The 26,887-nt window shown below is 52.5% G+C and overlaps 11 protein-coding genes across 11 annotated transcripts; 8 read left to right on the top strand and 3 right to left on the bottom strand.

Annotated features, from left to right (window-relative positions):
* Positions 1–1,725, top strand: BDW47DRAFT_65843 (uncharacterized protein). The gene is made up of 2 exons (XM_024819547.1): positions 1–551; positions 611–1,725. The coding sequence occupies exons 1-2, from the start codon at positions 390–392 to the stop codon at positions 1,340–1,342; spliced, it is 894 nt and encodes a 297-aa protein (XP_024675258.1). The 5' UTR covers positions 1–389; the 3' UTR covers positions 1,343–1,725.
* Positions 1,726–1,771: 46 nt separating this feature from the next.
* BDW47DRAFT_65807 (mannose-1-phosphate guanylyltransferase) lies at positions 1,772–3,624 on the bottom strand. The gene is made up of 4 exons (XM_024819546.1): positions 3,393–3,624; positions 3,278–3,334; positions 1,997–3,166; positions 1,772–1,916 (listed from the first exon to the last, which is right to left on the bottom strand). Exons 1-4 carry the CDS (start codon positions 3,450–3,452, stop codon positions 1,890–1,892), a joined length of 1,314 nt encoding a protein of 437 aa, XP_024675257.1. The 5' UTR covers positions 3,453–3,624; the 3' UTR covers positions 1,772–1,889.
* A 794-nt stretch (positions 3,625–4,418) lies between these two features.
* Positions 4,419–7,078, top strand: BDW47DRAFT_122807 (putative dynamin GTPase; the record flags this gene model as incomplete). Its single annotated transcript, XM_024815926.1, has 4 exons — positions 4,419–4,503; positions 4,565–6,630; positions 6,688–6,829; positions 6,885–7,078. 4 exons carry the CDS (start codon positions 4,419–4,421, stop codon positions 7,076–7,078), a joined length of 2,487 nt encoding a protein of 828 aa, XP_024675256.1.
* Positions 7,079–7,599: 521 nt separating this feature from the next.
* Positions 7,600–9,841, top strand: BDW47DRAFT_99767 (lysine--tRNA ligase KRS1). Its single transcript, XM_024820933.1, has 3 exons — positions 7,600–7,882; positions 7,958–9,545; positions 9,615–9,841. Exons 1-3 carry the CDS (start codon positions 7,667–7,669, stop codon positions 9,623–9,625), a joined length of 1,815 nt encoding a protein of 604 aa, XP_024675255.1. The 5' UTR covers positions 7,600–7,666; the 3' UTR covers positions 9,626–9,841.
* A 1,429-nt stretch (positions 9,842–11,270) lies between these two features.
* On the bottom strand, positions 11,271–12,013 carry BDW47DRAFT_122805 (uncharacterized protein; the record flags this gene model as incomplete). Its single annotated transcript, XM_024815925.1, has 2 exons — positions 11,271–11,393; positions 11,810–12,013. The coding sequence occupies 2 exons, from the start codon at positions 12,011–12,013 to the stop codon at positions 11,271–11,273; spliced, it is 327 nt and encodes a 108-aa protein (XP_024675254.1).
* A 640-nt stretch (positions 12,014–12,653) lies between these two features.
* Positions 12,654–14,518, bottom strand: cox15 (cytochrome c oxidase assembly protein cox15). The gene is made up of 2 exons (XM_024820932.1): positions 14,053–14,518; positions 12,654–13,988 (listed from the first exon to the last, which is right to left on the bottom strand). The coding sequence occupies exons 1-2, from the start codon at positions 14,451–14,453 to the stop codon at positions 12,878–12,880; spliced, it is 1,512 nt and encodes a 503-aa protein (XP_024675253.1). The 5' UTR covers positions 14,454–14,518; the 3' UTR covers positions 12,654–12,877.
* Positions 14,519–14,796: 278 nt separating this feature from the next.
* BDW47DRAFT_65761 (uncharacterized protein) lies at positions 14,797–16,563 on the top strand. Its single transcript, XM_024819545.1, has 3 exons — positions 14,797–15,448; positions 15,507–15,590; positions 15,639–16,563. Exons 1-3 carry the CDS (start codon positions 14,950–14,952, stop codon positions 16,388–16,390), a joined length of 1,335 nt encoding a protein of 444 aa, XP_024675252.1. The 5' UTR covers positions 14,797–14,949; the 3' UTR covers positions 16,391–16,563.
* A 454-nt stretch (positions 16,564–17,017) lies between these two features.
* Positions 17,018–19,298, top strand: abd1 (mRNA (guanine-N7)-methyltransferase). Its single transcript, XM_024820931.1, has 4 exons — positions 17,018–17,202; positions 17,299–18,872; positions 18,945–19,111; positions 19,161–19,298. The coding sequence occupies exons 2-4, from the start codon at positions 17,479–17,481 to the stop codon at positions 19,193–19,195; spliced, it is 1,596 nt and encodes a 531-aa protein (XP_024675251.1). The 5' UTR covers positions 17,018–17,202; positions 17,299–17,478; the 3' UTR covers positions 19,196–19,298.
* Positions 19,299–20,123: 825 nt separating this feature from the next.
* BDW47DRAFT_122801 (bZIP transcription factor) lies at positions 20,124–21,639 on the top strand (the record flags this gene model as incomplete). Its single annotated transcript, XM_024815924.1, has 3 exons — positions 20,124–21,152; positions 21,210–21,319; positions 21,396–21,639. The coding sequence occupies 3 exons, from the start codon at positions 20,124–20,126 to the stop codon at positions 21,637–21,639; spliced, it is 1,383 nt and encodes a 460-aa protein (XP_024675250.1).
* A 256-nt stretch (positions 21,640–21,895) lies between these two features.
* Positions 21,896–24,322, top strand: BDW47DRAFT_65693 (cytochrome P450). Its single transcript, XM_024819544.1, has 9 exons — positions 21,896–22,292; positions 22,357–22,605; positions 22,660–22,819; positions 22,886–22,969; positions 23,038–23,134; positions 23,208–23,436; positions 23,506–23,683; positions 23,753–23,993; positions 24,068–24,322. Exons 1-9 carry the CDS (start codon positions 22,152–22,154, stop codon positions 24,231–24,233), a joined length of 1,545 nt encoding a protein of 514 aa, XP_024675249.1. The 5' UTR covers positions 21,896–22,151; the 3' UTR covers positions 24,234–24,322.
* A 397-nt stretch (positions 24,323–24,719) lies between these two features.
* Positions 24,720–25,367, top strand: BDW47DRAFT_122799 (uncharacterized protein; the record flags this gene model as incomplete). Its single annotated transcript, XM_024815923.1, has 1 exon — positions 24,720–25,367. The coding sequence occupies one exon, from the start codon at positions 24,720–24,722 to the stop codon at positions 25,365–25,367; it is 648 nt and encodes a 215-aa protein (XP_024675248.1).
* Between the last annotated feature and the right edge of the window lie 1,520 nt (positions 25,368–26,887).

Below are 26,887 nucleotides of genomic sequence, written 5' to 3'. Positions count from 1 at the left end.
TTTAAGACACCGTTACCAGGCAACTGCAATCCATCTCGTCTGGATCGACAGATAAACACTCCAACAGACCAACACGAGCCCGCGCTAGGCTGGGTTCTTTCTTTAGCAACACCCGTGGTGGAGCCAAGATCAGCCGAAGGAGGCGCGGCATTGCGACAGCATCAGACGTGTTTCCTCTCTCTGTCTTTCTGTCTCTCTTTTTATTTTTCTTTCCTTCCTCCCTACTCATAGCAAATCATCTGACTCTCGCTCTTGCTGGCTCAAGGCGAATAAACACAAACCAGCCCCCACGAAAACGTTCCCATCTCTACTCAGTACTCACTCATCCATCTGGGTTTAGTATCACATCTCCACATTGATAGCCCCAGGCTGTCTACCCATCTGTCGTCATGCGATCGAAATCCGTCCAACCGTCTCTCTACCGCCCTCTCCCCTTCCATATCATCCGCACTGTCGGCTTCATCTCTTCCCTGATCGTAGCTATTATCTTGGCGGTATTCGTCTACCGCCTTCATTCCGACAATTTCAAGCTCCCTTGGGCGTTCCTGGTGGTACGTATAGTCCCTATCTACTTCAAAGACGCCACCAATTCAAATGCTAACCCACCCAGATCCTCATCACCTCCATCCTATCCCTCCTCAACTATGTCCTCACAACAATCGTCCACTGCGGCTACGGCCTCGCCCCCCGCGTTTCCCTAACCTTCAACTCCATCATGCTCTTCCTCTGGCTCCTCTCCTTCGGCCTCCTCTGCTACGGCATGTCGCACACAATCCTCACAACCTGCAACGCAACCTACTGGGGCAACTCCACCGGCATCAACGTCTGCCGCGCCTACAAAGCCCTCTTCGCATTCATCATCCTCTCCATCGTCGCCCACATCGCAGCCGCCATCCTCGACGTAATCACCCGCAATCGCCAGACCCGCCTCGGCGCCTACGACCCCATGGCCAGCAACCAGGCCCTCTCCACCGCGGACTACAAAATGCACAACCGCGGCAGCAGCGTCATGTCCACCACCGCCGCCGCCGGTCCCTACGAGGACCACTACCCGCTTTACTCCCACTCCCGTGATAACTCCACCCACGATGACCCCTTCCACGACGGCCCTGACCCCCACAACCACCTCCTTCCCGACGAACGCCACCCGCTGCCCCCCGTCTACGGCGCCCGCTCCGCAGAACAGTACCACCAGGGCGACGCCCACGACTACTACGACTCGGCTCCCGCCGCGCTCAGCCAGCGTAGGGCGCCCCGCACGCGATATAACGGGTACGAACCGGCTGATGTGCACGGCCATCAGGGGGAGTATACCGCCTATGACGCGGGCGCATATCGGTGAGAGCCAGTCACGTCTACAATAGACTGGTAGGCGCTGAAGGAGGGATGGGATGTGGAAGCTTGTGCATTTCTGCGGCGCGACATGTGTACAGCATTTTTTATATTTTGTTTATGAAATGACCACATCGCCCCGTGCTGTATTTGTGTGATGCGTTACGAATTGCGTTTTGTTTCTTGGAATAGGCGTGGCGTGTCTTTTTGGGATTGTTCTCCCTTTTTTCATTTCATTTTATTTTTGTTTTTTGTGCAATCTTGGCGATGTTGGAGGTTGTGTCTAGATTCGATTAAAAAGATGCGAGCGGATTCTTTTGTGTGGCTGATAACCCTTACATCATATGTGAACTACATAGAATAGTTATAAATACAAGCACTACAAAAAGAGAACTAGAGTCAAGCACAAGTAAGAAATGAAGACAATATGGTCTAGGACGCTGAATATAGATCGACAAGAAAGCTTAGATTGGCAGGATACATCCATCACAACAGTTGGAATTAGAAAGAACAGGTCATATGCACTCCTAGGGGAGAAATCCCACATCGACTGGGCTCTACATGATAACCTCGTTGGAGACGTCCTGTAGCATTGTTAGCTTTCTTTTTCTTTCTTTTCTTCTTCTCTGCAATTTGCTGTTGCTTGGAGGGAGGGGAGACATACACGCTTGAGTTCCTTGAATGGCAGACACACGCAGTTTTGTACCCGGACTTCGTCACCCACGCCGCACTCCTTGCCGAGAATGGTGATGCTCTGGACCTTGACGCCCTGCTTGACGATGCTGGTCGAGTGGCTGCCCATTGGGATCGGGGTGCCTTCTACACGCGCCCAGGCGCCGACGCGGCTGCTCCACCCGATGATGGAGTGCATCACGCAGGCGTCGTGCTTGATCTCGGCGTCTTCCAGGACGATGGAGTCCTTGACGCGGGCGCCAGCGCCCACGACCACGCGCGGGCCGATCGACACGTTGGGGCCGAGCTTCGCGGTGGGGTCGACCTCGGCGGAGGGGTGGATGTACACGGGGGGTACGATGGTGGCGGACGGGGCCATGAGCTCGTCCGATTGCGCCTGGAAGGCCTTTTGCAGGTACAGGGCGTTGGCGGGCACGGCGGACCCGGCGGTCTTGATCTGGCGCCAGAAGTCCTTGGTCTCGTGCACGAAGAAGCGGTTGCTGTCGGCTAGGTCGGAGAGGATGTCTTGTTCCAGGCGGAGGACTTCGCTCTGCTCGGACTCGTCGTCGGCGGCGATGAAGGAGGTATCGAGGTTTTCGGAGGAGGGGTAGGAGACGAGGCGGGGACGGGTGGTGCGGCGCTTGATGGCGCTGCGGATGGAGGGGAAGATGCACTCTGTGGCGAAGAGGTAGACGCCGCAGTTGATCAGGTTGGAGATGTGCGACTCGGGCTTCTCGACGTAGTGCAGCACCCGCTTCGTGTGCGAGTCGGACACGATGCACCCGAAGTTGGTGGCCGTGTCGTTGCTGACGCGGGTTCCTAAGATGACCGCCTCTGCGTCTTTCTCCTCGAACAGTTTCAGCATCTCCACGAGCGGGAACGAGCAGCAGACGTCTGCGTTCAAGACGAAGATGCGCTCCGGCTTGCCCTTGAGGATGGCATCGCGGAAGTGGTAGAGACCGCCGGCGGTCCCCAGAGCGGTGTATTCCCGTAGATACTGGATACGAAATTGGGGGAACTCCTTGGCAGAGTCCTTGATGAAGTCGCGGAAGACGGTCTCGTCGTAGTAGCCGACCAGGGCCACATCGCGGATATCGGGGATTTTCGCAAGAGCTTTCAGACAGTGCTGGATAATAGGGTGACCGGCAACCTCGAAGAGGGGCTAAACGGAAATACGTCAGTCAGCTGATAAGGTACGAAGCTATGATTGACAGATTGAGCCGTTCAAGGAGGGGCACAATGGGCGACCGAAGGAAAGGAGGGGACAACGGACCTTGGGCATGTCCAAGGACAGAGGGCGAAAACGAGTACCCCTGGATGGGCCTCCGACCTGGCAGAAACATTCGAAGTTAGAAATCAATTGATCTATGAGGTCCAGGGGGGCATACCAAGATGATGGCTTTGGTGGAGGCCGCATTGGCGTGATCCCGCATGGGAACTTGAAGCATTGCGGAGACTGTGGGGTGGAGACTTCGGAGGGGTAAGATGATGGTGACCTTGAGTATGAGGTCTGTCTTTGTTGAGGAGAGAGAACGGTCAAACACTGAAAGAGACCGAGTTCGACCAGGAGCAAGAGAGACTTGAAAGGGTCAGGAACAACAAAGAGATCCCAGAGTGGAGTTGGTTCCCAGCTGGGTCATTCATGGACGAGACTAGACTCAATCACGGTTTGGGTCCGACCAGAAAAGTGACTGGAACGGATCTCACCGCTTCCTGCTTGCGGCATCTTCTATACACTGAGTCTATACCCTCTATATCACTCCTACACACATCTTCATGGTGGATTATGATAAATAGATACTCTCCTATGTCTATAATATAAGATTGAATGAGGAAATATTGATTTATTATATTATGCAGTGTTTGAACAATCACACTCAACTATTGGCGAATCTAATCCTTGTCATTTCATGCCATCTGCACAGGCTATTCCTGGATCAAATCTTACGCAAAACAACCAGACAATGGCATTAAGCTCATTGTACTATTGGATATTTACTGATAATTTCTCTATCTAAAATGTGTGGTTTTATACAACCATTGATGATACCAGAATGGGGCTGTGGTGGAAACTAACCCAAGTCCAAGACTGCGTAGACTCTCCTGCCAAATTGTATGGCCCGAATACAATCATCCGTGAGAGTGATGGACCAGTCCACACGTCGCATTCACTGGTTCTTATATAACCCAGCCATGCCCTCACTTCTTCATCATCTATTTCTCATTCACTCTTTTTTTTGCTCTCTAACACTGACAATCTCCTCTTCGAAATATTTTCTACTTTGTCATACTCCTCCCACTCTCTCCCCCCCTTCTCTCATCCACAAACTGCATCTACCTTCCTACCTTGACTGCCCTTGCTATGAATCTTGACTGTAGACTCACTTGAGCTGTCTAATATCTCTACTTTGGACATGCTCTCAGTGATGCTAAATTCAAAGCTTAGCCCTTGCCCCAGTATCAAGCAGGATATCACCGAAGCCTCAAGCCAGACGACGAGTAAGTAAACAGTCTTACATCCTGCTCACCATCTTAGATTTATATTGCTAACGGAAATTAGATACCATGGAGCCCTCCCCTTCATCTGAGTTGGATGCCATAAACATCATTGGCCATGACATGAGGAGCCTGGTCAAGAAGATCCAAGAGCTGAGACACATCGGGATCGAGGATAACAAGATCGCCCTCCCGAAAATCTGTGTCATCGGCGATCAGAGTACCGGGAAGTCTTCCCTGATCGAGGGTATGTCGGAGATCAAGGTGCCAAGAAGCGCGGGTACCTGCACGAGATGTCCTATGGAAATCAACTTGTCTGAAAGTGAGCCGGGTCAGCCGTGGACTTGCCGCGTTTACCTGTCCAGGAAGTACATGTTCGATGGCTCCCAAAAAATTACCAAAATTCCGAGACGGTCAAACCCTCTGGGGCCATGGATAGAGCAAGATCAAGAAGACGAGCTTTTCACGACCATCACCGAGAAAAGTGATGTCCAGGAGGCCATCAAATGGGCGCAGCTGGCGATTTTGAATCCGAGTCACCCACCCAGCGACTATATTCCCGGGCAGAATGCAGCCACGGGACTCCATCAGCAAGTGAAGTTCTCGCCGAACGTCGTCCGCCTGGATATTTCTTCTTCAAACTTTCCGAACCTGTCGTTTTACGATCTTCCCGGGGTCATCAGCCAAGCGGAGTTTGAAGAAGAGCGCTATCTAGTTTCTTTGGTCGAAAACCTCGTCAAGGATTACATCTCGCAGAGTAATTGCATTGTTCTCTTGACCCTGCCCATGACAGATGACGCTACCAACTCCAGCGCTGCCCGCCTCATGCGGGATGTACGCGGGGCTAATTCCCGCACTCTCGGCGTCCTCACCAAACCTGACAGAATCCAGTGTGGAGAGTCTTACGAGCAGTGGACTGAGATCCTGGAGGGTGACAAATTTCGACTTGGCCACGGATACTACGTTGTTCGCAATAACCCGGACCCTAACATCGAACATTCAAAAGCTCGGGAAGAGGAGACCGCTTTCTTCGCCTCAGACCCATGGGCCACTGATCTCACTGCATACCAGGGAAGATTCGGCACTAGAAATCTGCAAACCGCTCTTTCCAGTCTGCTTCTCGAGCAAATCCAAGACTGCCTGCCCAGTATCATCGAAAAGATCGAGGAGAAGGCCAATCGTATTGATAACGAGCTGAGCACACTTCCAGTCCCACTTTCGGGAAACATCCCTTACATCTTGTGCGGCCATATGAACAGATTAAAGGAGGCCATCCGTGCTAATATTGATGGGGGCTCGTCACAGTATCCCCTCCAGAAACGATGGGGTCGCATTGCTGTAGATTTCAAAAGGGCCCTCACCAAGACCCGGCCAATCGTTCAAATCCTGACCGAGCGTGAGAAAAAGATGTATATTGACGAAGAAGACGACGACTCTGACTGCTACGAGCTCAACGCGCAACGACCAGTCAAGCGACCTCGAACCAGCGTAACAGCCCCTCTGCCCTCCACCGAAATCAAACCTTCGAAGTCGCCAGCTCCCAAACAGTCAGGTTACAACTTCACTTGTTTCGAAATGTTCGACAAACCCGCCAAGATGTTCACTTGGGACGAAATTCGAGAGTTCAACGAAGACTCGTGTCGCGCAGGTATCCCAGATCAGATTGACCCAAGGACTGTTGAGATCTTGAATCAAAAGAGTGTTGAACATTGGTCGAAGCCGATGGAAGTGTTCCTCCAGGCGACGCACTATCTCGTGAGAGAGATGTTGATGCAGCAGCTGGAGAACGTCTTTGCTCAATACCACCAGACGAGTTTGTACCGCGAACTAAGGAAGATCATGGAAAGCTATCTTCAGAAGCTGAAGACCGAGCACTTCCAGCATGCGGCAGAGACGTATGAAATCGAACACAACAAGCCATTTACAATGGCGACCTCGGCGTTGGAACAAGCCCGCAACGAATCTTACAAGCTTCTTGCCACGCGCCGTCGTGACGCGAGGGTTGATTGTTATCTGAGGAACAAACGCAAGATCGCACCCGCAGATCCCCGCTGGGAAGCGGAAGGGAAGAAGGTTACGGATGCCGAGCTCAAGGTCGATTCGTATCCCCAGGAGGTCCGCGCTATGGCAGTAAGTTTGATTAATCTCACATCGGGCATTCCCGGTAAGCTGACCGAAAAAAAATAGACGTCTCGGGGATACTACGAAGTGGCTAGCTCGCGGTTTATCGACGTGGTGTGCCAAAGCGTGCATACGAAGTTGTTCTCCAAGTGCCGCGAGGAGCTCATCCATGTGATTGAGTCCGAGCTGCGCATATTTGACGACAATGGTATGTCTCTATACAACGTGATGTTGAACGACACTGCCACTGACACAATCCCTAGCTCTCGATCGGTGCCTCGAGCTGATGGCCGAAGACCCGGAGCGACAACGGCGGCGGACTTACCTCGTCCGCGAGAAGAACAAAATCACCAAGGCTCAGCAGTGGCTTGCGACGGTGCGGAAAGAAGACCAGATGGATACCCCCATCAAGTCTCAACCCCCTGGTGACTGGGCTGACCTTGATGGAGCAGTCTGATGGTCCTGGGTAGTTTTGATCTTTCTTTGAAGCGCAATGGACGGAGTGGCACTGGAAGCAATGGATTGGTAGGAACGCCTTCACCATAGCGTACGATACCACAGATGGAATACCCGAAAATGAATGGGAGAAACATGTCTGGATGGCAGTTGAATAACTGATCGATACTGTACTTGAGCCCTGATAACGGGAGCCTGAGGCTGCGACCATGGATGGCGGGGTAGTCTGGAAACCCCACCAGGGTGCCCTAAGCCCTAAGTCCAGATTGAACCCTCCTCAAATTGTTGTCTGTAAAGGTCTAGTCAAGCAATTCCATTTTCATCTCAAATCATGCCTGAAGATACCGATAAATATAAACCATCCATGTAGAACCACCCTGTAAATACCATGGAGAATTGCAGCCTGAGTCATCCACCCGAAACGGACCGGACATCTTATCGGCCGTGGGGCCTGAGGCTCACGCCCAATCAGAGCGGCCGAGGAGTGACTCCGCGCCCAAAATTCTCTCTTTGCCCACCATCGTCACTTTGACCTGCTTCCTCACCCCCACCACGATTCAATTCAGACCATTTAATCTTTATTTTCACCATGGCCGATCCCAGCGGTGTTAAGGAAGCCGAGGCCTCCATGGCCAACCTTTTGCTCGACGAGGTCACCGGCGAGCGCGTGTCCAAGACCGAGTTGAAGAAGCGCCAGAAGCTGCGCGAGAAGGAGGCCAAGAAGAAGGAGAAGGAGGCTGCTGCCCCTCCCAAGGCCGAGAAGAAGACTTCCGCTGAGGATGAGGAGGCTAACCTGACTCCCAACGTGAGTTTATTTGGGTTCTGGATTGTCCCGGGGGCGTCAGAATGACACAGCTAACCAGCCGATCCCCATGTCTAGCAATACTTTGAGATCCGCAGCAAGCGCATCAACAAGCTGCGTGAGACCAAGAACCCGGATCCGTATCCCCACAAGTTCCAGGTCACCGATGACCTGCGCAAGTTCCTCAAGGACTACGAGAGCCTGGAGAAGGGTGAGCAGAAGCCTGATGTCCCCATCCGCCTGGCTGGACGTATCTACACCAAGCGTACGTCTGGAGCCAAGCTGTTGTTCTACGACCTTCGCGCGGAGGGCGTCAAGGTGCAAATTGTGTGCCAGGCGCAGAACGCCAAGGGCGAGGTTCCCTTCGAGGCCCAGCACGAGCACCTTCGCCGCGGTGACATTATCGGTGTGATCGGTTTCCCCGGCCGTAGCAACCCTAAGAACCGCCCCGACGGTGAACTGTCCATCTTCGCCACGGAGGTCGTTCTGCTGTCCCCCTGCCTGCACGCCATCCCCTCCGAGCACTACGGCTTCCAGGACAAGGAGCAGCGCTTCCGCCAGCGGTACCTGGATCTGATCATGAACGACCGCTCCCGTAACGTCTTCGTCACCCGCTCCAAGATCGTCTCCTTCATCCGTCGCTTCTTCGACAGCCGTGACTTCGTCGAGGTCGAGACTCCCATGATGAACGCCATCGCGGGCGGTGCCACCGCCAAGCCGTTCGTCACCCACCACAACGAGCTGGACATGAACCTGTTCATGCGCATTGCCCCCGAGCTGTACCTGAAGATGCTGATCGTCGGTGGTCTGGAGCGTGTGTACGAGATGGGCCGCCAGTTCCGCAACGAGGGCATCGACTTGACCCACAACCCGGAGTTCACCACCTGCGAGTTCTACTGGGCGTACGCCGATTACCAAGACGTCATGAACATGACCGAGGAGCTGGTCTCCAGCCTGGTGAAGCACGTCACCGGCGGCTACGAGACGACCTTCCACACGCAGACCGGTGAAGTCTACAACGTCAACTGGAAGGCGCCGTGGCGCCGCGTGGAGATGATCCCCGCGCTGGAGGAGGCGACGGGCGAGAAGTTCCCGCCGGGCGACCAGCTGCACACGGCCGAGACGGGCGAGTTCCTGAAGAAGATCCTGGCCAAGACGGGCGTGGAGTGCTCGCCGCCGCTGACCAACGCGCGCATGCTCGACAAGATGGTGGGCGAGTTCATCGAGGAGACCTGCGTCAACCCGACCTTCATCATGGGCCACCCGCAGATGATGTCGCCGCTGGCCAAGTACCACCGCAACAACGTCGGTCTGTGCGAGCGCTTCGAGGCTTTCGTCTGCAAGAAGGAGATCTGCAACGCCTACACGGAGTTGAACGACCCCTTCGACCAGCGCCTTCGCTTCGAGGAGCAGGCCCGCCAGAAGGACCAGGGTGACGACGAAGCCCAGCTCATCGACGAGAACTTCTGCACCAGTCTGGAGTACGGCCTGCCGCCCACCGGTGGCTGGGGTATGGGTATCGACCGTCTGGTCATGTTCCTGACGGACAACTACAGCATCAAGGAGGTGCTGGCCTTCCCCTTCATGAAGGAGGACAAGACGGCGCAGGACACCAAGACTGCCGCCGAGGTGGCTGGCATCGAGCCCAAGCCTGAAGAGGGTATTCGTAAGTGAACCCGCTGTCCGCTGATACGCGATGGAAAATGGAATGAAGCTAACGAGTGTCTGTGAACAGCCCACAAATAAACGACCATTGCATGGCTCTAGATACATAAGGATGCATGAAGACCAAGATTTAAGATATATGTCTATACCGTTCGCCTTCTGTCTGGGATAATCTCAATGATGAAAACGCAAGCACGGTGGGATTTTTATCTGGTTCGTAGATTTTGACCATGTTCTTGGGTAGTCCTTCAATGATAACGGTCTGATACTCGTAGTAGTCTGTAGTATGCTACTGTGACGTCCATACTTTTCTGGTCTCATAATCTGTCAGCCTAACTGACCAGTCTGAAGAAGCTCAAACAGTTATATCTGCACAGAGTATTGGCACCATCTTGCCTCCAACCCCAACAAGACAATGCCTTCTACATCTCCATTCATACACCCCACAAAGATATAAATAATGCCATATACCACCTCAATAATCCTATTGTCTCACCAAAGAACACCATCTCCCACCAAAGAGTCCCATTCACCTTCTGCACTAGATCTCCAACCACAATTACACCACTCAAAGAACCGAAAGAAAATCCAATAAATAATACCTCTTAACGAACAAGTGAAATATCCCACCAGACAAGTGAAAATGACCTCCCTCTCTCAAGTTGCAACCACGGGTGTGTCCCTCCAACCATAAAATCGTTTGTCGTCGTTGAACACCAGCCGTCAACGAGGGTCGTGGTGAATGAGACACTTGCTGGTTATTGACGTTCTTGTTGTCGTTGTCGTTCATGCTCGCGTCGTGCTGGCTTTTGCCATTTGTCCCTTGGAGGAAGAAGTATTTATAGGCTGGTTCTTTTCCTGCCTGTCGCTGACTTTTGGTCTTTTCTCTTCATCTCCTGATTTCTGGACCCTGTTGCATGTTGGTTCAGTTATCTTTTTTACCTCCCTTGTCTTGTCTTGTCTATCTACGTAGAGTTACGGATTTGAAGACATTTCAATTGCCCAAGACTTCCATCTCAGAATCTTATTCCAGATTATTCGTGATATCTTCATTGACAGAAACCAGGAAATAAGAAGATATACCATGGCTGGATACCCAGACAGTTGTGTATTCCCAAACTCTGGGCCCCGTGGCTGGGAGCACAGCTATACCAGCTATCCTCCTCTCAGCCATCCTCATCCCTCTTACTATTACCCCTCTGCTTCATTGACGTCGTCGGGTCTAAATTTCCACGAGAGCAGGCCTCCCGGTCATCATCAGCGTGTTAGACACGATCATCGACCTCCTCATTACATGGTATGTTATCATCGTCTCTTGTCTATGTCTAGTATCTATACTATCCTAGAGACTGAGCAGTTCCAGAGAGAGAGAGAGTAACAAGCTAACAAACTTCTTCTCACCCACAGACATCTTACGAAAGACCTCACCATCCCCAACTCCAACTCACCCCTTTCACTCATACCTCAGCAACGCATACCAGACCACCCAACCAGGTAAGTAGTGAATCGACCCCAATCACTTCAGCTCAAACTAACTAACAAACCCAGTGGAACAACCCATACAACCCCCGACCAGCCCATCCCCCGACATACAACACATACAACCCCACCTCTCATCCATACGTCCCCCAACGAGAACCGTACCGTCCTGCAATCTACCCCGGCGAAAGAACCTCATACGGTATATCTCCAAGCCAAAGACACTACTACTCCCCAGAAAGCCATGTCAGAGCGGAAGCCCCGGGGCCAGCCCCGGCGCCATCAACGGAACCGTGTCCCGCTCACCACGACAGCAGATGGCCGCCCTGGGGCTTCTCCACTGGATCGCCTCACGGCTTTGGCCCGGCTGCTGGACCGGCGCGGCAGAGCCATATGAAGTGGTCTAGTAGCCCGCCTGTGGTTGATAGGGCTGGGTATGCAGAGCGTGCTGGTAGTCTGGAGCCACAGGTGAATGGTCCTATACCCTACGGTCTTCCTTTTCTTAGGGGACTTGAGCAGGGGGTTTCTCCTGGGGAAGAACTAGGACCGGGTGGTATTCTTGGGCAACTTTTTCCACCGTCACCTCCAAGACCAACACAGGGCATTGGAGCGACACAGCAAGATGTTCAGTTATTCAAAGAACACGGCCCTCGCTATCACACTAGTGAGATATCAACACCACCACCACATATCAAAGCAATACCGAGCCTATCTCCAGCACATGCCCGCCCCCAAGACAACGCCCCATCCTCATCCTCAAAAATAGCAACAGGACCACCCCAACACCATTCCCGCACCAGAGGCCCCGTCGAAGTCCCCATCACCTTCGAAACCATCACCGCCCACACCGCCAAATGCGACCTCTGCAACGGCCGCAACCGCCAGGGTATGACCCGCTGCAGGGACTGCGGATGGCAGTGTCGTCACGCGTGTGCTGCGAAGATTGGGGCTAGTCGTACGCATGTTCTTGCGGGGGGATCGCGCGTGCATGTTGCTTCTTCTTCTTCTTCTACTAGTAGAGTTGAGGATAGAGGAGGGGATGATGAGAGTGATAGTGATAATGATAGCGAGGAGAGTGGCAGAGTGGGCGGCGTGAGACCCCGTCTCGTGGGTGAAGCGATGGCCAGCGTGACTCGTCGTCAAACGAGGAGTTGGACGAGACGAAATGCGGCGAGGGCGGAAGATGCTGCTGTTGCTGCTGCTGCAGTCGCTGCAGTTGGGTTTGGGGCTTCAGCTGCCTCAGCCTCTAGATCTGAAACCAGATCCGAGTCCGAATCCCCCGCGAGGGAATTTTCAATACTGGAAGGTCCCAGCGAGGGAGTGTCAATGACACTGACAGTTGGTGATGTTAGTAGTGGCTACGGCGGGGGAACAGTGCCGCGGGCTTCGAGCGATGTGATGGATGGTGCTCGGTCGTTGTATGATCTTAGCATAAGCGCGCTTTGTAGGCAGAATGGATAGCTGTGGGGGTGGGATAGGTGGAAGGGAGGGAGGGAGGTGGTTTATGTGGGTTTGCTTTGGGGGTTGCTTTATGAAGGTGGTGTTTTGCGAGTTGGGTGCCTACTTCAGCGGGGGTGTATCTGTTGATTTCCTTGATGTATTTCTTGTTCAATGACTGGCTTTAGCTTGAGCTTTAGATTCGTTATGGTTTAACTTGGTGAGATTTTATATGATTTGTCTCCATAAATCATGGGGAGAAGGCATAATGGAGGGAATAAAAAGGACGATGCATAGTATACATTTTAGAAGGAGAGATTTATAAATACATAGATGATACAAACATTCGTAAGCATGACACGCGACTGACAAGGCTGCCCCGCTCTAACGCGGACCATTTATCAAGTAAATATCCAATTACGCCTTGTGAGCATGCACGGCAGCCCTCGACACAGCCTGGCTACGGGCTTTCGCCGCCATCTGAAGCAGCTTAGCCGTGCGAGACGGATGCCAGATGCGGCTCCCCAGCACCAGCGTCCAGGTAAGCAGGAACAAGCTGCCGGCCTGGTGCGCGGACGCGAGAGGCGTGGGAACGAGGTAGAGCAGGGTGGAAATGCCCAGACCGACCTGCATGAACGCGAAGGCCACGACGCCGTGGACGCCCTTCTTGGCGGCCCGGGGCAAGAGGCGCTTCATGGTGGCTGACCCGCGGGTGTAGCCCCACAAGGCCATGATGCTGGAGAAGGTCGTCATGGCGAGGATGCGGTGGTCCAGCTGGACCAGGGACGGGTTCTCGAGCATGTTTCTCCACCAGAGGTCGGAGCGGTCTTCGTGGCGGGAGTATCGCTCGTCGAAGAGTTCGGATTTGGGAGGGGTGAGGCCGTTGCCCATGAAGGGGAATTCGTTGTAGATGAGGCCGGCGTCCAGGCCGGCGACGAGGGCACCGGAGATGACGGTCGTGAAGACCAGGGCAGCCAGTCCGGCGACCGAGCGGCGGAAGATCTTCAGCTGGGGGTTGCGCAGCGAGTCCAGGAGTTTGATGCCGGCTTCCGGATCAGCGAGGAGGCGATGGGTTCGCAGAATAGCCAGACCGTTCCAGAGCATAGTCACGTAGCAGACGAATGCCGCTCCGAGATGCGCCGTCAGTCGATACTGGCTCACGCGGGGGTGGCTACCAGGCGCAAAGAGATCGTCCTTGAGACCCGATTTGACCATCCACCAGCCCAGGAAGCCTTGAAATCCAATCAATCCGGCAATACCAGCGAGACGCAATGCCATCGGCTTGCTGACTTGTTTTCTCGCGACGAAATAGATAGCGGGGAGCACAAAGGACATTCCGACGAACCGGCCCCAGAGGCGGTGGATCCATTCCATGTAGTATATCGACTTGAATTCGGAGAGCGTCATATTCGGGTTAAGCAATTGGAATTCCGGCGAGTCGCGATATTTTGAAAACTCGGACTCCCAATCCTCGGCGTTCATGGGCGGTAGGGAACCAGTGACGGGGCGCCATTCTGTGATACTCAGACTTGACCAACGTTAGCAGTTGTCCGTCGTCTTCAACCTGGGAAAGTGCGCGAAAGAGGACATACCCAGATTCTGTTAACCGGGTAAGTCCACCAAAGACCACAATACCAAACACACTGACTGCACTGCCAAGCAACCAGTACGCGACCTTCTTGTCGGTCACCTGCGGGAAACTCGACTTTGCCTTTGAAGCACCTTCTTCCACCGCATTGGCGACTGCCGATCCGGACGTCCACCGTTTGACACTCGATGAGAAAGCCTGTCTCGCGGACGACTGAATGCTAGTCGCATTGACCCTGCGAGCATTAAAGGCCGATGGAACAGTCGAGAAGTTCTTACGAAATGCCGATTTGGTCGCGGAATTTAGAGGTTGGGTCGCGAGGCACTGTCGACACGTGAAGAAGTCGCGTGCCAACCGGGGTGCTAGACTCCGGAACATGGGCACGGCGGACCCCATGGACGCCATATTGACGATTATAGAGCGAAGCAGGTAGAGTGTGTAGTTTGAAGAAGAAGAGAGGTCACTTCAATTTCTTTGACATAAGAAAGACAGGGCGGGCATTGGAATGGCCGAGACGCCGACGGCGGAACCAATGAGCGTGGCCTGATTTGCTCGCGGGTCTTGGATTGTTATGGGCCCATTTGAATTACTTCAACGACAGCTACAAGTATGGGAATTAGGAAACACACTGGAGATTGAATAGTTTGCTTAAAATTGTCTTGTCGCGTGATCTATATGTTTTCATCTGCAAATAAGACCAACATAGAGAGAGAGGGAGAGAGAGAGAGAGAGAGAGAGAGAGTTGGATCAGATAATGATCTTCAATCAACTGATGTAGATTCCTGAGGCAGAAAGCACAGCTCTGACTAAGCCATCATCCACCCCAATCCAGCCCAACACGAAAGCTCCAGAGTCTGGACAACAGCTGTGAGCTCCCACTCACCTTTCAACTCAATCGAAGATGTCGTACGCCGTGGAAACGAAAAAGCGCAAATTCCAACGAGTCCTCGATTCATTGACCAAACCGTCCAGCGCCGAACCCTCCAAACCACCGACGACGGCGCGCGAACAGCTCCACGGGGAATCCTCAGCGGCAAAGAAGATCCGATTAAGTGACCGCGACGATAGCAGTCTAGCGTCCGCCAGGAGATCGATTCTAAAGGTCGGTCGTCCGAGTTCGCGCGACTCCTCCACATCCTCGACCCGCCCCAGTTTTGTCCCGTGGGATCGCGAGCGCTTCCTCGAACGGTTGGAGACCTTTCGCCGGGTGGATCGCTGGTCGCCGAAGCCGTCGGCGATTAGTGAGGTCGAGTGGGCGAAACGGGGCTGGATCTGTACGGACAAGTCGCGGGTAACGTGTGTGGGGGGATGTGGCGGTTCCGTTGTCGTGAAATTGCCGGATGAGCTGGATGAGTTGGACGGGTATGACTACGATAAGGTGGAGGAGCGGAGGCAAGTTCGTAAGTGCTTGTTGCGATGACTACGGCCCAACACAATTGAATACTAATTGCGCACTAGGTGACCAATTGGTGGATGAATATGCGAATCGTCTAGTTCAAGGGCATGGTGAAAGCTGTCCGTGGAGGAATAAGGGTTGCGATGGTTTGTTCAATCAACTCGGCAATGAGATCATGACTGACCGTGTTATAGCGACTATCCATCGTCTAGCATTATCCAATGCTGATGTCGCGATTTCAGCCCTTCAAACACGGTATTCGAACCTGGTCAAGATCGCCGATTCTCTACCGGCCGAGACTATCATCCAACCCCCAGAGTCATTCAATATTGAAGAAATCATATCGACCTTGCCCCCAAAGTTCGACGGGACCGAAGCACCGGTGGAGACGACCGAACCGCAAACGCCCCAGCCCACGGAAGAAGCACATGAAAACCCCCCAACACCACCAGTCGTCAATAAAACCGCATTCGTACTGGCGTTTTTCGGTTGGGATACCACCGCAGAGAAGGCCCCCGGGCTCGCCTCGTGCAGCGCTTGCTTCCGACGGCTAGGGCTATGGATGTACAAACCGAAGGAAAACGGGGACCCGGGTATCTACGACTCATTGGAGGTGGCCACCGAACACATGGAGTATTGCCCGTGGATCAATGGGAAAGCGCAGAGCGGCACTGGCCGGGCATCCGACAAGCAAGCCGTACTACCTAATGGATGGGAAGTCTTGGCCCAGGCACTCCGCGTCAAGCATCGTCGGCGGATGCGTGCGACAACCTCCGCGGGTAGTCGTGCGGTGTCGGAGTCACCTTCATTAGACGGCTCGCTCTTTGATGAGTCGAACGATGACACCAAAAAGGCGAGTGATCGCGAATGGTGGTCGAAGATTCTGCGGATGCGACAGATGCTCAACGTGAAGACCCCGAAGAAAAGAAGCGCAGCCAGTCCGTGATTCTCGTTGGCGGGAAGTAGCCCTTTACTACATCATAAAACTGATGGAAGCGTGTTTGGTCTTCAGAGCGTGGCGTTTTGGCACTGGTATATCTTGGATTATTTACTGTACCTTATTTGCGATACCTTGCATTTGCGCCTGGGTTTCATCTATACCGCGCAGCATCAAAACGAAATGACAACGATCCATAGAAAATGGAATGATTCCACCCTTACCCTGCATTATCCTTGAGTCTATATTACTAGATAACCCAAAGTCATGCAATAGTCGAGATCATCGGTATATGCAATGACAAACTCCGGATGCGGCCAGAAACACAGTTTGCGCTAGACTGGACTGGGGAATCAAGAACGTTGTAGAGTTCAGCAACCTTATTAGGTATCTTTCACCCTCGCTTTCCCTGCGACAGAAAATCCCAGACATGGCCATCGTTTTGCACTATCAACGACACCACCAGCTCCCCTGTCATGGCTGATCAGTGGCAACCCGGACGAAGTGGAGAAGGCCAAGGCGGAGGCGGAGGAGGAAACGGGATGCATTATGATCCTGCACGGGACCGCTGGGAAGCTGCTTGGCCGCAGACTCAGCGTCCATCTCCCCCGGCTCCTGCATCCCAGTCGCAGCCTGCCGTCGTTTCACAGTCTCCCTTGGTACGTTGGAAGCCTGCTCGTCTTGTGAAGCAATTTGATCTTTGTTTTTGCTCGTCTGGTGGATTTGTTGGTGGTTTTTGAGAGTTCGGAGAACTTGCCTGCTTCTGCAACGCGATCGCTAGATTGTTCTAGCTTGTTTTCCTTAGTTTTTCTTCGTCTTTTGTTTGTCTAGACCCTTTCACTTTAATTGTTCTTTGCTTTCCTTGACGCGTTTTACTTGAAGGATAACGCTGACGAATTTGGACGACCTCGCGACAGATTTCCCATGACTCCAATTTGACTCAACACATCGCATCCGACAGCCAACCTCACCTACACCCTCGCCATTCACCTTCCGTTCCTCGTATTGGATCACCCATTCAACCGACACGACTGGAACCATCGTCCGTGAATCCGTCTCAGTCAACAGCTACAAACACCTCTATTCCCGCCTCAAAAATGGATCACGCCGCCGCCGACGAGGTGGCTCCGAGACATGGCCCGGCGTCGTCGCCGACGGCCGGCTCTCCCGACAACAAAAAGCGCAAGGTACCCGGAGAAGCCCCGACGGAGCCAGCAGATCCTCCGACCGGCAACCCTATTTCCAAGCGGAAACGCATGGAGGAGCGGCATCAGAAGATGCGCAAGCGCGGCCCGACGGCCTACTCGCGACGCGACGGGGATGAACGCGCGCGGAGACCGGAGCGAGATGATCGTGACAACCGATCCCCGTCCCCTCTCGCGCCCCGTCGGTCTCCCACCCCCGAAGAGCAGCCACGCCAGCGGAAGCGCCCCGGCGGTGGATCGCGCATGGGGCTGGTGGATCGGGAGACGCTGCGTCGGCGACAGGAAGAGCGCGAGCGTGCCGAGGAGCAGGACGCCGTGCGTTATTCGCAGCACCGCGGCGTGACGGATATCGTCCGTCAACATTACAACGCGGTGCCCGAGCGAGGCCGCGAGTGGAGGAAGACAGAGAGTAAGATCAAGGGCCTGCGCACCTTCAACAACTGGATCAAGAGCACCCTGATCCAGAAGTTCTCGCCAGACGAGGAGTTCGTGTCGCGGTCCATCGGCACCAAGGACTGGGCAGACAGTTCGGCCCCGCCTCCCGTGGACGATAAACGGCTGCTCGTGCTCGACCTGGGCTGCGGTAAGGGAGGCGACCTGGGCAAATGGCAGCTGGCGCCGCAGACGGTAGACCTCTACGTCGGACTGGATCCGGCGGACATTTCCATCGTGCAAGCCCGAGAACGCTACAACAGCATGCGGTCCGGTCGCGGCCCGCGGGCGCCGCGCGGACGGCGTCCGCCGCTCTTCCACGGCGAGTTTCACGTCAAAGACTGCTTCGGCGACTGGTTGGGCGATATCGGCATCATCCAGCAGGTCGGGATCGACCCGAACGCGGGCCCCGGTGGATCTGTGATGAGCTCGCGGTGGGGTGGCGGTGGCTTCGACGTCGTGGCGTCCATGTTCGCCATCCACTACGCCTTTGAGAGCGAGGAAAAGACGCGCCAGATGCTGCGCAACGTCGCGGGGTGTCTGAAGAAGGGCGGACGGTTCCTGGGTGTCTGTCCCAACTCGGACGTCATCAGCGCCCACGTCGCGGAGATCCACGCCAAGCGCAAGGCTGGCGAGGCGGACGCAGACAAGGAGACGGCTGAGCCTGAAGACGGCGAGGTGAAGGAGGAGTTCAAGACCGAGTGGGGCAATTCGATCTACCGCGTTCGCTTCCCGGGCGAGACGCCCGAGGATGGCATCTTCCGCCCGCCGTTCGGGTGGAAGTACAGCTACTTTATGCAAGAGGCTGTGGAGGAGATTCCGGAATATGTGGTGCCTTGGGAGGCTTTCCGAGCGTACGTACCTATCGACGAGCTATTGATCTGATGGCCATTCATCTAGAGGGCATGACTAACATCAACTCACAGACTCACGGAGGACTACAACCTAGAACTCCAATACCGGAAACCATTCCTCGACGTTTGGAAAGACGAGAAAGACGATGCAGACCTAGGCCCATTGAGTGAGCGGATGGGTGTCCGCGATCGGAACACGGGCGAATTGCTGATGACGCAGGAGGAACAAGACGCCGCCAGTATGTTCGACCTGATCTTATTCTGAAGATGAGGAGCTAACGAGAACAGGTTTCTATCACGCGTTCTGCTTTTATAAGGTGTGAGCTATGGTTTCGGGTGGTTTTACAGCAGGATGGTCGCTTTGGCTATGATATTCGTAGGGTGGGGGTGTAAATTATGATAGGATGCATATTACTTATATTGGGCTTTTTTATTTGTTATTTCGTAAAATGTAGAATTCTGTCGAGGTACTATTATGGCGCAGTCTTCGAGACATCCTCGATTACTCCTGGGCTGACCCTGATCTGCTCTCCGAGTAGGGTTGGGGGCGGACGCCGCGGAACCCGCCAGGACGTTGATAAATACTACTACTACTACTACTACCATCTCATTGTCCTGATCTGCTCTGGCTGCCTTCCATCATCACCCCTTCAATGCAGAATACCGCCATTTGTCGTTTACTACCTGGTGTCAGATAGGAGTATAGTTTGACACGATATGGCTAGTAGGGAGAAAAAAACATTCTGGTGAGTAAGTACATCAACATACCCATACACACGTTCCCTATTTTTAGATAGGTCCAGACTTGATTCTAGCATCTAAGCTGATCATTGAACAGGAAATGGCCTGGGTTCAAACATAAATCAACCCTTCAAAGAGTCCTATGGAGTGAGAGATTTAGATCTATCCGTCGACTAGATATGCTCGTATTCGGACTCGTCTGTCCCTGTCGTATTCGGGTATAACCTACCCCATGCTAGCTATCACCTAGGTTCAGTCCTAGGCTGCATCTGTTATTCTGCATGCTAACAATGACCTAATGAGGTTTTACCCATACCATATGACCCGCTTCAAGCTGGGCGGAGATCGACGGGTGAGAGGCACTAATTTAATTTACTGGGTGTGGAGAACGATATGATGATGAAGCTATCAGAAATTCTATCCTTCTGTCCATCCACGCTCATCAAAGGAAGCCACCTGCTCGATTTGTCGCGCGCTATATTCTCATTGCTACTTCTTCTTGCTAGACCCATGGACCCTCCACTAGTGCCTAGACGGAGCCGCCCAACGAGGGCTACCGCTAGGAGAGCTACAACGGAAGCTGCAGACACAGTTGATCCCATCAATCCTACCGACAAGGAGAAGATTCGCCGGGCGAGGAAGCGAGCTACTGATCGTCAATCGCAGCGTGATCACCGCGAGCGACAACGAATCTACATCAGACAATTGGAGGAGACCGTTCAGTCCTACAAGGACGCCTTCTCCAGTGATGGCAGCAGTGATCTAGCTGCGTTGCTGAAGGAGAACGAGAAGTTGCAGGCTAGGTGTACATGTCTTGAAGCTGCCTTGGCTCGGATCAAGAACTTGGCAAGCGCTGTGCATGTTAGTGACGACGTCTGTTGTGGCGATCAAGATCCCCAGAATTTCTTTGCGAGAAACCCTCAACAAGTTAGTGTCTCGACCTCGCCCTCCGCTGAGCTTGATAGTCCGGGCCCGTCTGATGGTCTGCTTCATGTCGGTCAGCCTGTCTCAGATGCCGGCGTGATGGATGTCACGACTGAGCTACCTCCTCACGAGATGGATCACTTCGACATTTCCTGCGACGGCACGGCAGTATTTGATACCACAATGCCACTCGCCAACCGAGTCCAGGAGCTCGGAGCTGGTGATGACCTCGACCGCTGCATTGCCAGCATGGTGGATGGGACGGCTACAGATCTGAGTCTCGTACCGGACTCCGTTGCGATGAGAACACCCCTTCTGACAGAGCCTGCCATGCCAACCGGCTTCAACGAGGCTCTACCCACCCATCCGAGCTTTCCCAAACTAAGCCACAGCATGGGCAAGTGGGACGAGATTCTGTTGGGCATGGTAGATGAAGCTCGACTGCAGCACCGCCGTGGCCAATTCGGCACGAGCGAACCGTCTTTGCGAAGCCTTCTGTCCGACAAATCCACAGATATTCTCGCTTACCGACTTTTTCACCATATCAGTTACTATCAGTCTATACCACTACACATTCTGCTTTCAGTATTCTGGGTCCAGTATCTCTCATTGAGGGTGTGTGATATCCCCATTCCCTCCTTCTGAGGATGCAAATAACCTCTCGGCGTCTAGTGGTACGTGCTAGGAACCCAGGCCGCTTTCCTTCGGATTCCTGAATTCATGAGACCTACCGGCTTGGAGAAACGTATTCAGCACCGGCCTTGTATTGGGATGCTAGTATGGTAAGATCGCTCCCTCCTCGTCGTATATAATCATCGACATGAAAGGCATTGGCAGTGGCTGAAAGAAGTCGCATAGGCCTGACTTGCGACGCGCATTGATTCGCGACTCGCATACAGTCGACCCCGAGCGCATAGGCATTGAGCTGATAGAACACATGGACACTACGTGGTCACCGACTACCCGCGACAGGGGCGATCTGATTGGCAGTACGGACGTGTTTGCCATGATTGAGCATCAGGCGCAGAGAATGGAGACTTGGAAAGTCGACCGGAGGTTTCAGGAGAAATACGCCCAGTTCGCAGATTGCCAGCTAGGGTAGGAGCTAGCAGTGCAGTCTCCGCTGTGTTCTCTGAGTGCATTCTTTGTGCCGTTGAGCTCCGGCCTACACCATGTTAAGATTACGTATATCACAATGTGCACAAGAGGAAGTGCCGGTTAACGTGCGGGGCTATAGGTATCTCCTACGCAATACTATACCACGGTTTCGGACGCGGGCGAGTACGACGTATTCGTGTTCGCCCGCGTACAAATGACTCCTTCACTATTGGCACCGACGACAGGTTATACGAATACGATACTTGAGACGAGGATCGGCACCCCAGGTTATAGATCGGCCGAATCTTACCCGGTGAATCTGGTGAAAACGAGAATCGCTTGATTGGTAAAAATCGTGCATTGCAGTCTTGGGCGAGTCAGCTATACTGACAGAGCTCGAAATAATCTTGGGTTAATAAAGGCAATGATTTTTATTTTCCACGCACTGATGCCTCGGTCAGAAGACTGTTGGCTTGAGTGTACTTGTTTTGGGTTGTGCTCATATCCTTTTTGACCATGGCTTTCAATGCAGACGATGGAAGTAGCTTGATAGCAGCTGTCGTGCAGTTCTTGATGCCCGCGTCGTGGTCGCAGGTGCTGCTCCTTGCGTTTTTAGGTTATGTTTTCCTCAACCAAGTGAGACACTACCAAACAACGGTAAGGCAATGGCACTTCAACTACAAGAGGCTCGCTGTGCGAACGGAGACTGACATCTGTGAAGCCTGCGAACGTCACAACAATCAACTTCCCCGCAGTGTATCTTCCGCTCATCTCATCATGGATCGCAGCCATTCGCTTCATGAAGAATCCCGTCGAGTCGGTCCGCGAGGGAATGGCCAAGTCGAAGAACGGACTGGTGCGCATTGCAACCTTACAAGGCGAATTCATCCTCGCTACGGATCGGCACAGGGTCGCCGAGTATATAAAAGCCCCCGACACTATCCTAAACGCGCAGGATGGATCCAACGACGTAAGTCAGTCCTACAGAATGAAAAACCGCGACTGAGGTCAATTATGAATCTAGCAACAGCAAATCCCGTTCACCATGGGGTACGGAGTCGGCCACCGGACCTACCACACGGCTGTAGTTCGCGGGCCCATCACCCAGAACATCACTCCTAATACTCCAGTGATGCTTGACGAGGCTTTGAGATCTTTCGACGACTTGATTGGCTCCCCTGTTGGTATTGTCTTCCACTATCGGCTCTGGCCACTATGCAGGTGTCCATGACCTGACCTGATCGCGATAGAGGAGACCCCGATCGCGCTGTATAGTACCATTGCCATGACGGTCGCTCGGGTGGCGAACCGGATATATGTGGGAACGGAACTCTGTAGGCTACACCTTGCGAATATCAAATCCTGCCAAGTGCCGTGCTCGCACTGATATTTAACACCCCAGGCCGAAACGCGGAGTTTCTGCGAAACGCCACTGACTACGCGGAGGCTGTGGTTATATCGGCTGAGGTTCTGCGAAACTTTCCGGAATGGATGAAGGGGTCAGTGCTCTAGCTCTAACTTTGTGTACGCACGGAAATATTGAGCGGATGCTCATCCGTCACGAACCTTTAGTTTCCTGGTACGGCTCCTTCCAGTGACGTCCTATCGTCGACAGGGTCGTCGGTTTCTGGCGCCTCTCATCCAAGACCGTCTTGATGGCAAGCTGGATGCGAATGGAGAAAAACACAAGGACTTGATTCAGTGGTTGATCGATGCTGCGCCGCCTGTTGAAAAGACTATTCCTCAACTGGCAGAGCGAGTAATGGCACTTAATGTGGCCTCTATTCACACTACTACCATGGTATGCCCTTACCTTCTCCGATCAACTTCCAAATTCCATGCTCACTGTTGTATTTCTGGCTACTGGTAGACATTCACTGCCGCCTTATACCACCTAGCCGCTGAACCCACCAAGTACGCATTAACCCTCCGAGAAGAGGTGATGGCGAACCTTGAGCAGGGCGAAATCACAGCAGCAACCCTAAGCAAGCTCCCCAAGTTGGAGAGCTTCCTTCGCGAATCGGGCAGATTCGACTCATCAGGACTGAGTACGACAGTTCCTACTCACACATGAAGACAATAAATTTCCATTGAAGTCTCCACTAACACGCGCATAGTGTCCATGCAACGCAACGCCCGCAAGGAATTCAAATTTTCCGACGGAACCGTCCTCCCACCCGGCTCGAAGATCGGATCACCCAGTCTCTTCCTTCACCGGGATCCGGAAGTCTTCGAGGATCCGGAGGTGTTCGATGGGCTTAGATTCTACCAGCCACACGCAGAGCCTGGTACTAAGCCTAAGACGATGTTGAATACCGATGTTAACTTTCATCTGTTCGGCCATGGTAGACATCCGTGGTATGTCCGATCCAATCCCTCCCTTTTGTTTCTATTTTTAGGTGTATTCTTTTCGTGGTCTAACCATATCACAGCCCTGGACGGTTTCTGGCCGTGCATGAAATGAAGCTCATGTTTGCGATACTGCTACTGCGGTATGATATCCGGCTCAAACCCGGCACCAAGCCGCAGCCGTTCTATATTGGAACGATGTCCCTGCCAGATACGAAGTTGGAGGTCTTATTCAAGGGTAGGAAATGATGTGCAGCTTTGATGGGCATGTCAGTGGGGATTCGCACTGCGTGGTCTCTGTATCTAGATATCGAATATCAAATGAGCTGGGATAACGCAAATGTTGTCTATGAATCAGTAGTGTCAGCAGTGGTAGAGGTGTTAGCAGCAGTATGTGCATATTAAAACATAGGGATCATCACCGAGTTCATGAATTTCAATATTCACTACTTCCCCCACAGTATGCATGCACGAATGTATGTATAAAGGATCTACATGGCCAACCCCATGATCCACATCCTCCAAGACGAGAACCATACTATTGGCAGTCCCACTGAGGGGTCCAGGGTCCAGTGGACTAGCGAGTCAAGCTCGCTGACTCGCCTTTGAAATAATGCACATATCAAGTCATCCGAGGCAGGCCACATCCCTTCAAACCTCACAAACTACCACTACACCCAAGTTCATTATCTCAATTCCACTCCCTCAACTTGACCAGTCTAGTTCCACCCCAAAATGGCCACAGCCGAGCAAATGGCAGCCTACACGGCGCACCTCCGCACGCACACCTCAGCCCAAAACAAGCCCGTAACAGAAATTTGCATCTTCAAACTCCGCGCCCCCTACACACAAGACCACACCGCAGCGCTCTCTACCTTCGAATCCCAAATCGCGGCTAACACCGCCCCAGGGAACGGCAAGCCCAACGCGCCCGGCATCCGCAGAATCGCATACGGCTTCTCGGTCGACGACCCCGGCACCTTTGTGTGGATGCTCGACTGGGACAAGATCCAGGACCACTGGGAGTTTTGGCAGAAGGAGGCGTTTCCGCCGGTTATTGGCGCTATTACGGAGCTGTTTGTGGAGGGGAGGCCGCTTGTGAGACACTATGATTTTGGGGAGGAGGGGATGCTTGATGGGGGGTTTAGGGTTGCGAGGGTGGTTGTTTGGGATGATGGGAAGGGGAGGGCGAGAGAGTCGGGGAATAAGAGTCTTGCTAGGGTGAGGCAGGTTAGGGAGGCGTATGCTGTTGATATGGATGAGATGACTTGGTGGTGTTCGTTGCTTGGGTATGAGAGTGAGGAGGATTGTAGGGCGGATGGTGGGGATGTTATGGCTGGGGAGGGGGCGGAGAATCATATTGTGAGGTTGCAGTATAAGTGAGTATATAGGTACCTATACGTACTTGAGTTTCTAGGACGACCGTAGACTTCCTCTTCAGGGCACTGCTGCTTTAGTGAGGGTGCTCAGGGTCTGCTCAGTGAGTATTTTATATCACAGATCACTACTCCTGAGCACTTGGTACCTGCTCAGTAAACAGTCATATGTACCCAGTAAGACACTCATCCCTATCTATTTTTGCAGGTAGTTTGGCAATTATGTTTGATAGATTCTCTTGAAGTTGCCCCAGCCCGCATAAATACCTGCTTAATATGACATAACTAGGGGTCAATAAAATTCAGCTCACCTGCTGTTAGTAGAGTTAGATAAAGAGATTTCAAGAGCAATAATAATAAATCTTGAGAACAGGTTCAGCAAATAATATAAAGGCATGACTCTCCTTTGAGCAGTTATTTAGCATGCAATCATGATATCCTACTGCCAAATACAACTCACTGGTTTGATAGAATGGTATTATTCGAACCATGGGATATTAGTATCTGTAGGAGAAGCGGGCCGGCTCTAGTGTTAATGATGAGGTCATATATATGACCCTTATTTATTGTCGTCACTGTAGACCTGGGTTTTGACCTCGTTCTCAAACCCACCAAGAACCTAAAAAGAAAAGTAATATATACATTATCACAGGGGACTTGGTGATTATTTCTTTAAATTCCCACTGTTTTTCAGTAATTTATTTGCTTTTTTTGTTGGTTTGGGTTTGAAATCAGAAGTTCAAAACCCTTGATCTAATTAGCATATTGCATGGTCTGAGATTAATCATTATCCTAATAGTATAAATAACATGTCCTAATAAAACAGGTATTGCCTTAAAGTCCCCCCTTCATATTACTTTATGAATGCGAAATATCTTCTGATAACTAATGTCTTTATGAAAATAGTACAGCATGTCATATAGAAGAGATTCATCAGAACTACAGATTATTCAAGGTAGTTATAATAAATTGGTATTAGTCATAATTGCCAGCACATAGTTGTTGACGCCAACGGCTTGGCCGCATACGCGCGACGCGTGTTGAGTAGTTATCAACCAGGCTTCCGCGTCTTTCTTTCTCTTTTTCTCTTCCTATCTATCTTTGATTTTGAAGCACGAGGAGACCTTACTGAAGATATTTTGGTGAAGGTGGTAGAGAGAAAGGAAGTGGTGTGGTGAACAAAGATTGGGGGTAAGCAAGTTCTGCTCGCAAGCGTGGCTGTACAATCCCACTGATAATCTTATAGAGACGGTGACTTGTGGATGTTATATCGAGCAGTGGGGCATATCAGGTAAAACTATTAACAATTTATCCGTGCCATGGACGCTGGCTAACCATTTTTAAAGAGAGCGGCAGGTATGGAGTTCGTGAGTACTGCTTTGAGTTTTCAGGAGGGCAACGGTGAAGGTGATTGTTTAGATTCAGTTGGTAAGAATAAGGATATAAGCATGTCAGATGGAAAATATTGTGGGAACTAAAGAGGAACAGATTCACATATGCATGGAGAAGTGATTATCCGTGTTAAAG

The sequence above is a fragment of the Aspergillus candidus genome (assembly GCF_002847045.1).
Source record: "Aspergillus candidus strain CBS 102.13 unplaced genomic scaffold BDW47scaffold_5, whole genome shotgun sequence".
NCBI lineage: Eukaryota > Fungi > Ascomycota > Eurotiomycetes > Eurotiales > Aspergillaceae > Aspergillus > Aspergillus candidus.
The sequence above is the reverse complement of the archived record's forward strand: the minus strand, read 5'-3'. Positions and strand labels throughout refer to the sequence as shown.